At 41.3% G+C, this 14179-nt stretch overlaps 1 protein-coding gene across 1 annotated transcript in view; it reads right to left on the bottom strand.

Annotated features, from left to right (window-relative positions):
• met (MET proto-oncogene, receptor tyrosine kinase) overlaps positions 1-14179 on the bottom strand; it is a 65666-nt gene that overhangs the window by 34944 nt on the left and 16543 nt on the right. Inside the window, 1 exon segment of the mRNA XM_035664537.1 lies at positions 6692-6895. Within this exon segment, the coding sequence (XP_035520430.1) occupies positions 6692-6895 (204 nt within the window).

The following is a 14179-nucleotide window of genomic DNA, read 5'->3' on the forward strand; positions in this document are numbered from 1 at the left end:
AACTAGCTGACAAGAGATGTGACTCAGTGGAAACATTAACCAAGCAGGCAACCAGACACTATTCAAAATGCTTTAGTAACAAGAATACTGGAAATCAAAGTTTATTGGTGCTGATCAACTACCCTAGATTTCTTATAGACATTTTTGACAGTAAAATCTTAATTGATAAGGCTCCACTTATAGTGGTAGAAATCATAGTAACCTGTACTCATGCATTCAAACATGATCTGTTCTGAGAAATCTGAATTGACCACCGCACAATGGAATAACTTCACTTTCACATAACTTCTGTGATTTTATTTAAGAGCGAGCAACGCGCTTCGCTTGTAGCTTCCTCAGGTTTGACTGAAGATCTGTTCTGAATTAGGAATAGATGCCACTGTCTGCTGCAATCAGTATTTCGTATTTTTCATCAAACAATCAATAGTTTTCTCTCCACCAGCTGATATGTCTTATGGATGCAGCCAAACTTTGCGAACAGGCATAAAATGAAAACCAGGCTTATACAATGACTACACCTGTTACAAAAGATACAGTATAATTTAATCAAATTAAAGACATACTGTATCTATCCATGACGTACACATGCAAAGGGCCCCTTTTTTTAAAGCAAACAGCAGCACACAGGTCAGCTAAGGACACCTGGTTAGAAGATGGTATTTTGTTCACAGCCGTTTTTCTTTGTTGCTGCGTTTATTTGTAACACTGAACAGATACACCCCATAAATTAAATAAGACTGAAACATTATATGGACTCTGGAATATACAACAATAGATCCACAGTATCACCTGAAAACAAATCAAGCCTTGAGGATATTAAACTGGAGGACATCAACATGTCTTATGGCGCTGCGCCAGCACACCTTGACCTGGAGTTCCTGGAGGAATATGATCCCTGTGTTGTCTTTTTTGGCCATAATGCCTTCCAGTTGCACTGAAGTAATTCCATTACAGTATTTCCTCTTAGTGACTTGGTCATGAAGAAGAATGGTGTTAAAAGACCTTTCTCACTGTAGACATTTTAATTGTCATAGCAGGAAAAGCACAGGTGTAACTAATACAACTGATGATGTGTCTGTTCCTTTTAGGTGCAGTGAGTCCTAGTCAGATTTCACCACAGTTTGGAAAACTAAACTTGAATACATTTGGACATGTTATTAATAAATTATTCTTTTTTTTTTACTAATTTTCCATCATTCATGTATGTTTTTAAAAATAGTATAGAAAATCATTTATGTCTCTTACAAAGCAAGTCAAGTAAACACTTTTATACTTGACATTTTTGAAATTCAGCCATCAAAGGTGACCTGAAACAACTCCAGAGATGTCGTGTTTAACATGTTGCTGTATAACAAATGCAGAAATAAAATATGAAACCAACAGCAGCTTTCCTCAGAAGCAGCACATTTCAATTCCTCATAATGATGAAGTTGGCGGTTTCACAAAACTTTTTAAACTCTACTAAAAAAGTCACCAGACTGTTATATGTATTTGTGACTCTTGCTCACAATATGGAACATGTAAATAAGACCTAGAGTTGTTGGAAGGCATCTATTGTGTGGTTGCTTCCAGACTAAGCTAGCCTACAAAATACTTCGTGGAGCTACCTCTTTTCTTAACACACACACAAATCTGATGTGGTTTTTCCTTTAACTCTTTATTAGACAGCAAATAAGGACCTTAAAAAGTGTGTATTTCTTTAGTCACACTAACAAACACTATTAATGGTTTATATTAGTTTACAATGCATGCCATTGGAAGAATTTGACAGCTATAAATCCTAAAATATCCTTTACAACTGTGACCTGTTTTCTTGAATCATCTGCATTTTATTTTAAATGCACCGTCTGTACCCTAACAAGCACTGAAACTTTATTTTTAAGAGAGACTTTCAAACTAGCTGATAACTTGAGTTGAGGTAGAAATTACAGAACGGTTTTGGGTTACAGAACAAGAAGATGCAGCCTATGGTGGAAACATTGTGTACTCTGACATGTTGGGAGGTGTTTCAGACACTCGCAGACACACAAGTCTGCACACACTATACGCACAGACACTTTCTCACACACTCTATTTGTCTCTGCAGAGTATGTCACACATGCAGGACTACACGCAAACACTTTCAAAACACACTTCATATGTCATAAACACAAAAGTCATATACATGCATGCTCAAACATAAATGCAGATACCCAAACACACACACACACACAGGCCGACGAACGCACAGTTTGCACTAGTTTCAGCACCAACACCCCGACAGCACAGCACCACACCACACACACACACACACAGTGACACACACACACACACACACAAATTAAGTCAACACACCTGGACCAGCATCTATCATTTGTGGTTACACTGCAATTACAGGCCTGGGAGCAAACAGAACTGGGTCTCTAATGGGGTGTGTGGTTGCTCCAGTTACATGAAGCCCTCTAAATTTTACAATTCCCCCTATCACACACACACACACACACACACACACACACAACACGAATATAATACGATACACGTACAAGGGAGCTTATGGCCGTGTCAGTATTCATTTATGTGATAAACAGCAAACACTCTAACCATGCACTTAAAGTTGTTACATCGCACGTTATTAAAAGTATCCGTACGTCAGAGTATCCAGTAAATACCTATAACACTCTGCATTGTAAATTTTAAATGTGATTTTGCTCGTTGGCTGACAGACTGCTCACCCTCGGCTCACCCTCACAAATGCCTTGTTTTCCAGCGTCATTCCTCCCTCTGTTTGAGCCTCATGATCAACGTTAGCTTTGTAACAGCGAGTATAATGGGTGGCTTTCCGCTGGGGACGAGGCCATACAACAGGCATCTCTCTGGAGGTAATAGCGGTGTAAATTACAGCTTATTGTATTAAGCAGGCGGGGGGAAGTTTGGCCTATAAACACGGCCACTGTGTTATTCCCACAGTGGCCCAACTGAAGCAGAGGGAAACACTTCCTGAGCCAGAATGGAGTCCACTGGGGGGAACAACGCTTTTTTTCACTGCCTCAACTCCACGTCCCCTCTTGTCTAGTCCACTGGGAGCAACCAGGAAGCTGAAATACATGAAAAGTTGACAAGTTCTTTTTTATTGTGCTAACAATGAAATGAGCTGCCAAAGCAAAGGCGACCATCCCTCTCACAGATCCTTTCTGTAGCTTAGCTTTGCGAGAGGGCAGGTGGCCGGAGGGTCGTCAGGTCAAATGCACGCTTTGGACAATCAGGGCTGGGAAAGTGAATGAGACACTGCAGTCACAACCGGATACCTTTGAGCAAGGTCCCAGATTGTCAAGTACCACCACTTTGGATCCGTACGGAGACTCAAGAATCACCTATCTTTCTCGGCTCTGATTGGTTGTTTTCATTCAGGTGTGATAGACAGGTTATCTATCTTGCACTAACTGTCAGGACCCACTGCAGCTTCAATGAAATTTTCCAGTTTATTACAACTTGGGTCTTTTTCTTTTGGTATCATTTATCATGGCATCAGCTGTGATGACATTTTACTGTGCTGCAATTTGGGAGTACTTCACTACTCTGGAAGTAGAGCGCAACAAACATAAGTGGTCTGACTGGGGTTGTAAACAAGTTTAGCCAGATCATCTAAACCAGAGGTTCCCAAGCTTTTTCCTCAAGGGACCCCTTTTCTATAATTCATTAAACCGACAACTCTTGCTTAAGTGTCATATTTCATGTATATTCCATATTATAAACAAAACTGTACAATGAACCCAAATAATGAACACAATAACTGCAAGAAGTTTGCGTAAAACCAGTGATTTTGATGAATTTTGACTAGTTTGAGACTTTGGCAAAACCCTAGTGGGGGTCCAGACTCCTAGGTTAGGAACCCCTGACCTAAACCACTTTAGTTAGAGATAAAAACCAAAAGTGAGCCAAAACTGTGTGCCCACACATCTTCGGGAAGTACAAAAGGTGAACGTTAATGGATGTTTGGTTAATAAGCTTAGTATTAGACTTTTATTGGTTTATTGGTTTTTGTTTTCCAATAAGTTTGGCTAACTTGGGATTGTGTTTAAAAACTGGGATTTTGTCACATTACCAGAATAGGATGTCACTGAAAATCAAGATTAAAAAACAAAATCACTGACTGTTCTCTGTCTCTTCCTCAGTTATTTTCCTGTTTTTCTCTCCAGGTTCTCTACTACCTTTTCATTGTCCCTTGTGATTAATTCCTTTCTCTGGCTCAGTAAATTTCTTTTGGTTTCTGGCTTTACTTTTCCTGCTTTGTCTCCTTCTCTTTCTCCACCCTCTTTCTTTGGGTTCTCTCTTCCTCTATGTAACATTTACGGATGACTACTAGCTAATAAAAGTTAAGAAAAATCAGTGTTCAGTTCATTCTGTCTGCTCTCTCTCTCTGTCTCAGTGATGGACAGAAATTACTTGATTAAATGGAGATTTCTGCAGTGTAGGACAGCTGCTCTCCTCTTCAGACCTTCTAAAACTCTTCAGCTGAAACAAAGAACTTCAGCCAATTCGGCAAACCACAAAAAACAAAACAAAACAAAACCTGACAGAGGGCCTGGGAGTGGAGGGAGGGGGGTGATGGTAGAAAAACACCCAGCAACAGCTGCACGGGACGCTCAGTGAGTAGAAAATGCCGTGCGAGGGAACGTGCCAGCGAAGCCCACCGTTCACCATTAACGTGCCGTTCGGCTTGTAAGCCCCCTCACACCCCACTACCACCGTCTGCACCCTCCCCTCCTCCCTTTCTGTGCAGCTGTCGGCGCTTTTTTCCACGTCTCTCTTGGCTTTTTTTTTTCCATGTGTGTCTTTTCATTCTTGTGTTTCAAAAACACGTGAGGTAATTTAGCTTTTACTTTATGTGTTTCATTCCACTCGTCCTTGTTTTTGGTCCAGCACCGTACTGATGCACTGATACAACGTCACTCACTACGCTTTCCTCTGCAGCTGTACCCACTGCATGCATATAGTTGTCCTCTTAGAGTGAATTGACAAAATAACTTAAACACTACATAAAAAAGGAAGTGGAAAAGGAAAGTGACTATACAGTGAGTCACAGTCTAGTCATACAGAGATAATTACAGATTGATGACAATTTATAGGAAAAAAAAAACTCTCTGGAACCCTCTACATTCTCCCATAGGTGTTTAATTAATTCACATAATGTTCATTATCATCAAACCATTCACTGAGGCCTTGTGTCCTGTTCGAAAGCATCTGCATTTATCATGTTTCTTTACTCATTCAGACTTTGCCTTTAATTTGCCTCCCATCTGCAAGTCGAATGCCAAAATGTTATACTTTACCCCCTATAATCAGCACTTGATCACTTGAAGATTCTTCAAAACGAAATACAAAATACGGCAACTAGCTGACCTCCAACAGGCCAAATCCACAATTTCACAGCAGGTGCACTGGCACTAAAAGCTACAAAATTATTTCATGTGCCAGTCTGGAGAGTCATGCAAACATATTCTCACTTAACAATGATTGGGTGATTAGTGTGTCTAGACATAAAACTGGGTTAAATTTGGTGGAAAAGAGTTTTTTTCAGACGTCTTAATTACATACAGCCATTGTTTCAAAAGTATTTACCATAATCATTCATAACTGATGAATGCAAATTATCTAAGAACATTTTTTTCAGATTGATGCCTACACATCCTTTTACCTGCAAGTCACAAAATCAGTGCTTACTTGTGGCCTCCGATGAGACTGTAGAGACACAACACTTCTCTGACAATCTTGGCAAAAGCTGCTAATTAAAGCTTTAGAAAGCACGTATTAATGTCAGCACTGCAATTCAAAAACAACTTGCAATCAATGCCAGGGCTCAAATGCATATGGCGTAAAAAGCACATAACTTTAATGGAAGACGGATGGAGAAAGCAAGAAGGTTCAGGGGTGGCCTCTTCTTCAGACCTTGTTAATGGTTTTCATTATGTTACAAAGTAGCGTGAGAGAGTCCAGTGTATTTGTCATGTGCTGTCAATTGTAGCGGGTCTTGTCCCCTGACATCATGTGACCAGTGTAGTGTACAAGTGCTATTGTATTTCTTATTTATACATTTATTTGCTTTATATATTTATTTGCTATTTGGTTTGATTTCCATGTATTCTTTCAAACTGCCCTTTAAACAGGATACATGACATCTGCAAAAAGTGCAAAGATGTCAATACCAATACCCTATAATCACTTTAAGTTATCCCCAATCTCTACAAGCAGTATTGAAAGGTTATGTATGAAATGCTGAAAGCAGCTAACAAACAATCCTGTGGGTGGAATCAACTGCTGGATTTGTACAATGATAGACAAAACTGACTGTGTTTGCTCAGATGGCAGACCGAAACGAAGGCTTTTCGGAGGCTTACTGAGCAAGGGTCAAAGGTAAGCAAATTGTGCAAACAGAAAGGTCCTGTTGCTTGCTCATAGTTTACCCCAACCTGCATCTAGCAGAGGCACCTGCAGCTGAGTGTGTGTGTTTTGTCTCCAGCAGGGCGCTTTCACTCCTCACGTACCAACATCCTGCCACATTTACATGAACAATGAGAGAGGGAAACCGCACTGGCCACTGTAGCCTCAGGGTCTCTGTTTATTCTAGTATTTTCCATGCAAATTAACTTCTTGCCAGTCTTTTAAATACATTCATTTAAAAAAAAAAAAGGACAGAACAATGTGACTTATTTACCTGTATGTGGCGTCCATCGGCGGTGCCCAGGTATGCCACTGCATGGCCACGGACTGGCACCACCGTGATAGAGGTAACCAAGGTGTTTGTCAAATCTTTGTGCCAGTACTCCAACCTTTGGACAAACTGGGTCACCTGCAGGTGGTACTTGCCCTCTTTTCCTTCATGGATTCCTTCATGTGGGTCACAGTCGTCCGATGAACTCTGCAATGAAACCAAAAACCTTAGTTAGAAATATTTCTCTGTAATGTGCTCCAGGAATCACAAAATATACAGTGAGAATAATAGAGAGTGCTTTCTTTGTGGTTACAGGCATTGATATGACATAAAGCGCAGCCAAGATATGTCAGCAACAGCAGTGTGGTCATGTTTAACATTGAAGAACATCCACTTCAAAGTAGTAAACTATTGTACGAATAAAAATCTGGAGTGAGCAGTAAAGACCGCTGATTGGCACACATATTAAATAATGCACTATTAACCATACTTTCTGGGAATCGTCAGCAAGATTGGATCACTTTATCCAAACAGTTTGCTCTCCTAAAAACCGCTCATTAATATATCAAGTTGAACTATCTTCTTTCATATCTGGCCCGATGGGGGAGGGTTAAGAGCCAAACCTTCTAAGCCCCCCTTAGCTACTCTTTCATCAGGCTGTGCTCGTAATGGAGGTCTCGGCGTGATAGTACCTCTAGGGCAAGTACGCGCTTTGTTGAATAGAAGTTTGAGTACGGCAGGATTTCATGGGAAACCGCGAAGGAGAGTTTCATGCTGTTTTTCATTCCATGAACTGCTTTTTCTCTCTCCAACTGGGCAACCCTGCTTTTCTTTCTCCGCCCTCCACTTTCTCTACTTCCGTCTCCTCACTTGAGTTTAGAACCAAAATCTGTCACTCCAACATTGCTCTTTGGTTTTCAAATGTCGCTGGGTTGTGCAGATTGTTGTGTCTGGAGCCTTTGGAGCATACAGTAAAAGCACAGACTGTCCAAAACTGGATTGAGGGCCTTTCTCTCTTGTAATACTGCCCTCCCTCCTCTCCCCTTATTGCCCAGCGCTGCTCTCTCAATGCTCTGGCTCTTTTTGTGTTTAGTCATGGCCTCCTGTCCCAGTCTCAGGTTTCATTAATTATTAATGACCTAGAGAGTGGCGGGCCTCTTAAGGTCCTTGACCTGGCTGCCTGACCAGGCCTGAGCTTTCTGTTGTTTTCTCAGCTTCAGTGGATGATGACCCCTTCACTGGAGTCACAAGGAGGTAGAAGGGAGCACAGGTAGAATGATTATGACGACCTGTGGAAGCCTTCACTGAAAGTGCCTCACAGTGCCTTGAATTTGAGAGTAAAAACTGATCTTTTTACATCAAAGGAAGTTGGTTTTAATCACTTACAGACTCAAGATCTCTTTCTGTCTCAACTGAAAGCAATGCCGGGGTCATAAGGCCATTATTTGTGGTTCGTGAGAAACATGCTGCATCATTTGTTTAGTGTAGATCTCAAATTCAAGCTTTGAAGATGAGGAGAACAATGGTGGAGTAATAAATCAGGAAAGTTTCTTTCTTGGTGACATTACATAGCCGAGACGAATGGCACTGCACGGAGAGGAAAAGCAGTGGAAAAGCAGAGAAACCCGGCTAACTGACAAGCATGCAGAAACAAACATTGGGTAAATGAAATGTCCTCAAGGCCAGTGGCTGCAGTTAGAGAGACAATGGTTAAGTCAAACTGAGGAGGAAATTGAAAGCTGGCAGACAGGTTGGATGTTTTTATGCCAAACGCACAGCTGTGAGGTGGCGCAGCCAGCTGATCTGCTCTGAATTACTCAGTGTGAAAAGAGCGGAGAAGTAGTGCAAACCGGATAAGAAATGACAGTTTGTGACTGAAACTGATTTTAAATTGGATAAAGATATGGACACGTAGCAAGAGATGAGGGTTTGACAAAGTCTGAAGGCTGAGGCAGAAGAAACATCTTCTCTTCTTCAGTGGACAGGCTAACTTTTATGTGTGAACCTGTGTGTGTTAGTACACTTTTACGATGTCTACCTTTACCCAGAAATTCAGTTCACGATCCATCGTAACTCCTCTTTGTACTTCCAGAACGGACCGGCTAGCACTAAGCACATGTGAAAAACGCGGGACTCTGCCAAAACTCTTCTCACTTCTCAAAACTACATCAGACAGAGACGTCATTGCTGTAGAGATTATGACACGCGGCTCAAAAAACAGGCCCTGGGCTGCTTATTTTCAGAGCAAACAAACAGGACTTTGGGGTGTTTGTTGAAGCGGAGCAGGACGATGGGAGGGGAGGCTGGAAGGGTCTTGGATGCATTCCTCTGCCTCTGCAAAGGTATTCCTGAGGATCAAGGCAATGAAATTGGACAGTGGAAAGACTGTTTTGACAAGCTTCGTTTGAAGCTCTGCTGCTGTTATCCATGGCTTTTTCTTGGCACGGAGACAGAGAATTTTAGAGGACGTCAAACTGACACTGCCATGGAGACAAACAGGTTACTCAAGAAAGTGTCAAGAAAGTGTCAAAAAAGTCTTACACAAAGTTCAATAACTGTATATTTTTAGTTAAAGAAAGTTATCATCGAGTCAACTTCAATGAAATGCAGTCTGTTTTTGACAGATGGCAAGACATCTTTTCACCTATAAGTCACCAAATCCACACATGCTCAGGTTTGCCGTACTGAACTCTTACAATTTCCGACTGGAGGTGTGAACCGGTATACATTTTTTTTGTTTTCAAAGCCTCTGTCATAACCAGTGTTTTGAGACTGCATAACTTCACACAGTCTTCACGCTTTCACCATCAGTGAAAGTGTAATCAGTTTGACTCCGCCACTGCAGTAATGGCTGTCAGTAGTTTTATTACATTTACCATATCATAAAAGTATTAAGGTTTGATACCCAGCCCTAATGGATGATTAATTATTGAGTAATTGATAAATAACCACATAAATATCTACCAGTACTGTCTCCAAGAGAAGTGAAGTAAAGATAATTTTTCACCCTCCTCTTACATCTATCTTCTAGAAGATTTACAGCATTGGCAAGTGCACCCGATGTTTTACACCTTTCAGGCCTTTTAGTGAACGTGTCTTTCAGCCGTAGAACAGGAACCGTGGGGCAGATGTGTGAAATATTGTACACCTTTTGCCCCATACTTAACCAGCAGCCATTGTCCCCAAAACAACAGCATGGCGATAGGGTTTCGGTGTCGTGGAGCTCCTAAACCCTGCGGCACTGCTCAGGAGAGTCAAGAGGGGGTGAAAGGTGATCCGTGTGGTCTAATGTCGTTTTCATACTCTCACTGTGGCCCCTGGGTCCTGTGTGCATAGACACACTAATGCCTGAATTATGAACCATAGACTGGGTTACTGGCAGGAGAGGGTTTGGATACAAACACTGTCACTGTGGAGCAAAAATAGGGTATAGACACTCTTGCTAATGTACAAAAATACACTTTGTGTTGCGGAGGCTTAGCCCGAGCAGACTTGCACACATGCACAGACCCATGGAGTCTGTCTCGTTGCTGCCCGCTCAGCTGGCTCTTTCACTGGAATAACAGACCTTTGACCTCCGGATTGCATGTGCAATTGTGTGCTCCAGACAGCGGAGAGGTTTGGTTGTCGTCGGGGTGTGTGGAAATGCAATTTTTAGAGAAAGTGAAATGCAAAGGAATGTGAAGTGCACCTACAGGTCTCTGTGTGTGCGTGTGTGTATTGTTGCGGTAATGTTGGGACACACATTACAGTACTCCACCTGGACTTCGGTGCACGTTACTCTGCAACCCGATCCTCAGTAGCTGTAATGACTGTGACGTGTGTGTGTGTGTGTCCACACAGTACACAGGTGGCTAGTCACACCAAGCATATGTAGTCATGTGTTAATGTGTGCTTGCGTGTGTGTGTGTGTTGCTGTAAGGGACTGTCAGGGTGTTAGGGACAGTCAAGGGAGTGAGAGAAGCTGACAATAAGCCGAGGACAGACCCTGGCGCTCGCAGTGCAGCTGGCCTCACCCTTGAGTGGCCCTCCAGACGCCAGGCAGGACTATGGCTTTGGTTATAATAAAAAAAAACATAAACAGGTCTAACAGAAGAAAGCGTGAATTATATGTGGAGATAATAATAAAATGAGACATTCTGTTTTTCAGAAATGTGAAACAACAGAAAATTTAAATAATGTTACTAAAAGAACTATAAAGATTTATTTAACTTTCCCCTGATGCTTCACATTGTTATATCCACAGATAATGGACACTGTGTGACGCCACAAAGTGGGATCTTCATTTAGCCTACATGAATATTTCCCAAAATAGACTGTTCTGAAGATGACAGTCATCAAGCTGTCACTGACTGTGGCTGTCTTGGTGCAGCAAACTGGAGGTTTCTAAAATCACTGGTTTCCAAAAGACAACCTCGTGTCCTGTAAAATTCCACAACTGTCACTTTCCAGCATCTGAAGCTGCAAGTTGCAACAACTGAAAGGTCTTTGCTCTGTGCATGAACGATGAGATAAACACATGGAGAGGATTTTGCAAGCTACCCAAAATCTAATCATGTGTTCCACCTACAAGGTCATCATCAGTCAAACGTCCATGTGCCAGCCGTTCCCCTCACATGCTTTGTATGCTGATTTTGGCCTGCGTCTGTGGTATGATGTGCACACTATCGACTTTCCGGATCCAGTTGTTTTGGATTACTAAACATACAAGGGACTCCCCAGGTAGTACACTACAAAATTGCTGGAGTACTCTATTAAGCAAAGATATTCAAGTTGCCCATCCTTAACCATTGTCTGCCCTTTCCACAGAGGGGGAAATTTTTGCATCCATGATGAGATATTGTATTCTTTCCTGTGAAGGAATGCAGTCTTTACACTATTCATGCTCACAACATTTAGTTTCCCAGGCAAGAAGTGGGAAAGAACACCATAATGCCTAATTTTGTTTTATTTGTTGCCCACAACGATGCAATGCTGACATGTTACAACCATCCAAAATAGCTCACAGACCATGCTGTAATTCTTTATTTTTATAATACGTAAAACAAATCACTTCCTTTCACTTCCTAGATACTGAAAATAAATAACTGTTAAAGAGTGTCTTAAAGCCTCTCTGTCTCTCCTCCTTTCCTCTAGCTGGTCCTGAATTACATTTTGCCCTTTAGCATACCTTCTCCTCTCCTGAACCCCTTTCAATTCTTCTTGACCAAGCACCTTCCTCTCTTTTTTCTATTTCCTTTAACTCCCTTCACACACACACACACACACACAGGCCATTCTAAGTTAAATAACCTGTTGGTGTGTGGGTATGTTTGTGTGTGTTCTCCAGGCTCTCACATAGGAGCAATGTAGCTTCCAGCCTCTCAGCGCCACTAAATCACCTGAACTGTATGAAACCTGAGTGAGTTGAATGAATAATGATCTTGCATCCTCTGACTCCTCTGCCTCCAAAAGGAGACTAAAATATAATCTGTGAGAACACAGTAAGGGATGATTTTTCATCGCTGCTCAACACAGCAACATATTTTCCTCCACTCTTCTTCTTGGAGATCTGGGATTTATGCAATTCAAAACAAAGTGAAGAATGATGGACTGCTGAGTTTGGTGATCAGGGGCCAAAAGACACTATTTCTGCTCTGTCTGAGAACCTCTTTGATTCCACTTCTGCTAAATGGCAACGGCACATTCTTCAGATGAGCTTTCCAGAGTTGCCCCGCAAATCCACATTTCGGTCAGACTGACACAGTAGCTTAAATTACAGTCTACAGATCAAAGGAAATTAGATAGGTCAGCTCCTTAATACATTCTTACATTCACAGATAGAGATGAGGTATTAAAAGAAAACATTTTTCAGTTGGGAAAGTTTCTATAAATATTCAGTGAGGCCAATCTCTTGAGCATTTACATAACAGATGGGTTGTTTTTGAGTTGATGTTTGATACTAGGTTACATCCATGCAGCTCTCCTCCTAGGTGTTTCATAAAAGGCCCTGACATACGAGATACATTATACCATATAAACCCAGGCTTGTCATGCTTGGCTTGCACTTTCTGCCTGAAACATATAGTAAAAAATTCCCACTGGACTCCTTTTCCCTTACTTTTATTTGTTTAAATACTCGATATTTGTGACATCTGTTGTGAAGATGCTGTGGCAGGGACCCTCATGATAGCTTTTACTGGCTGCTTGTAATGTAAGTAAGACAGGATTGTAAGCTTATTCTACTATCACACTTTTATCAAGATGCCCACAAGCCCCAAGTTAATTATTTTGTAATTGATTATCATTAAATTATTATTTATTTTGGATTTATTTTCTTGCACACAGCTTCCCAACCATTTTTCTGCAGTGTAGGCTGCTTTTATATCGACCGTGTTGCAGATGCTGGATGGGGGTGTGCTTCAGGGGGTTGAGTGGGTGAGTATCACCACTGATATTTTACCTCCCTCCCTTTAAGTTTTTTTTTTTGCTTGTTAGCAAGCTGGTAGCCTGAAAGAAAGAGCTAGTTCAAGCTGATGGTATAGTTCAAGGGGCTTACTGCACAAATTACCTTTAAAGTTAAAATTGTTAGTCATCTTTTTGCTCAGTCATATCATTTCCGTGTGGCCCAGTCGCAAATGTGGTTCATGTCCCAATGGCAATCCATGATCCGGGTGCTGGGAACCACTGCTCTGGCAGATTGAATTTGAAGTAACACAATGACTTTGAGGTTTAAAGCTGGCTTTCACCTTTAAACGATCAGCACACTCAGTAAAGCTTATGTTTCTTACTTATGATAGTGTTATCTAGCCATGCAGATGGGTAAGGGTTCACGCCCCGAATGGGCTAAAACCCTATTGTTTGTTTATGGTTTAGTATTATTATTATTTGTTAACAGCCATTGGGCCAATCATTACAAAACTCAAAGGATATGTCCATATAAGTGCCTGAAACACACTCCCTTTCATTCAAATCAACCACTAGGGGGTAATAAAAATGCAAAAATGAATAACACTAATCAGACTATAAATCAGATATTGTTTGTCCAATCCTCACAAATCTTGCAGAATATGTTTCATAACAATGCTGAATCATGTGTAAAACGATTTAACAGTCTGTGTTGGCTTGAACCTCCGGAATGAGTGCTTGCAACTATATTTTTGGTTGAATTTGTCCAGGTTTTTAGATATACACTGATCGGCTTCAATCTCAAAGTTGAGGTGTTAGTTAGCAGGAGAAAATGGACAGCATGAGGATTTTAGAGACTTTGACAAGGGCTAGACGACTGGGTCAGAGCATGTCCAAACCTGCAGCTCTTGTGGGGTGTTCCCGGTCGCCAGTGGTCAGTACCTATCAAAAGTGGTCCAAGGAAGGAAAAGAGGTGAAGAAGATTGCATAAGGAAAATTTCCTGGTAGAAAATAGTCCCAAAGATACGCCGCTGTTGATAAATTACATTTTTCAGTAGAAATAAAACTCCTTTCACAGTGGAAATCTCAAAACCTGGGCAAATA

Source organism: Morone saxatilis, unplaced genomic scaffold (genome assembly GCF_004916995.1).
Source record: "Morone saxatilis isolate NCDOM2014 unplaced genomic scaffold, NCSU_SB_2.0 Contig2, whole genome shotgun sequence".
NCBI classification, from domain to species: Eukaryota; Metazoa; Chordata; class Actinopteri; family Moronidae; genus Morone; species Morone saxatilis.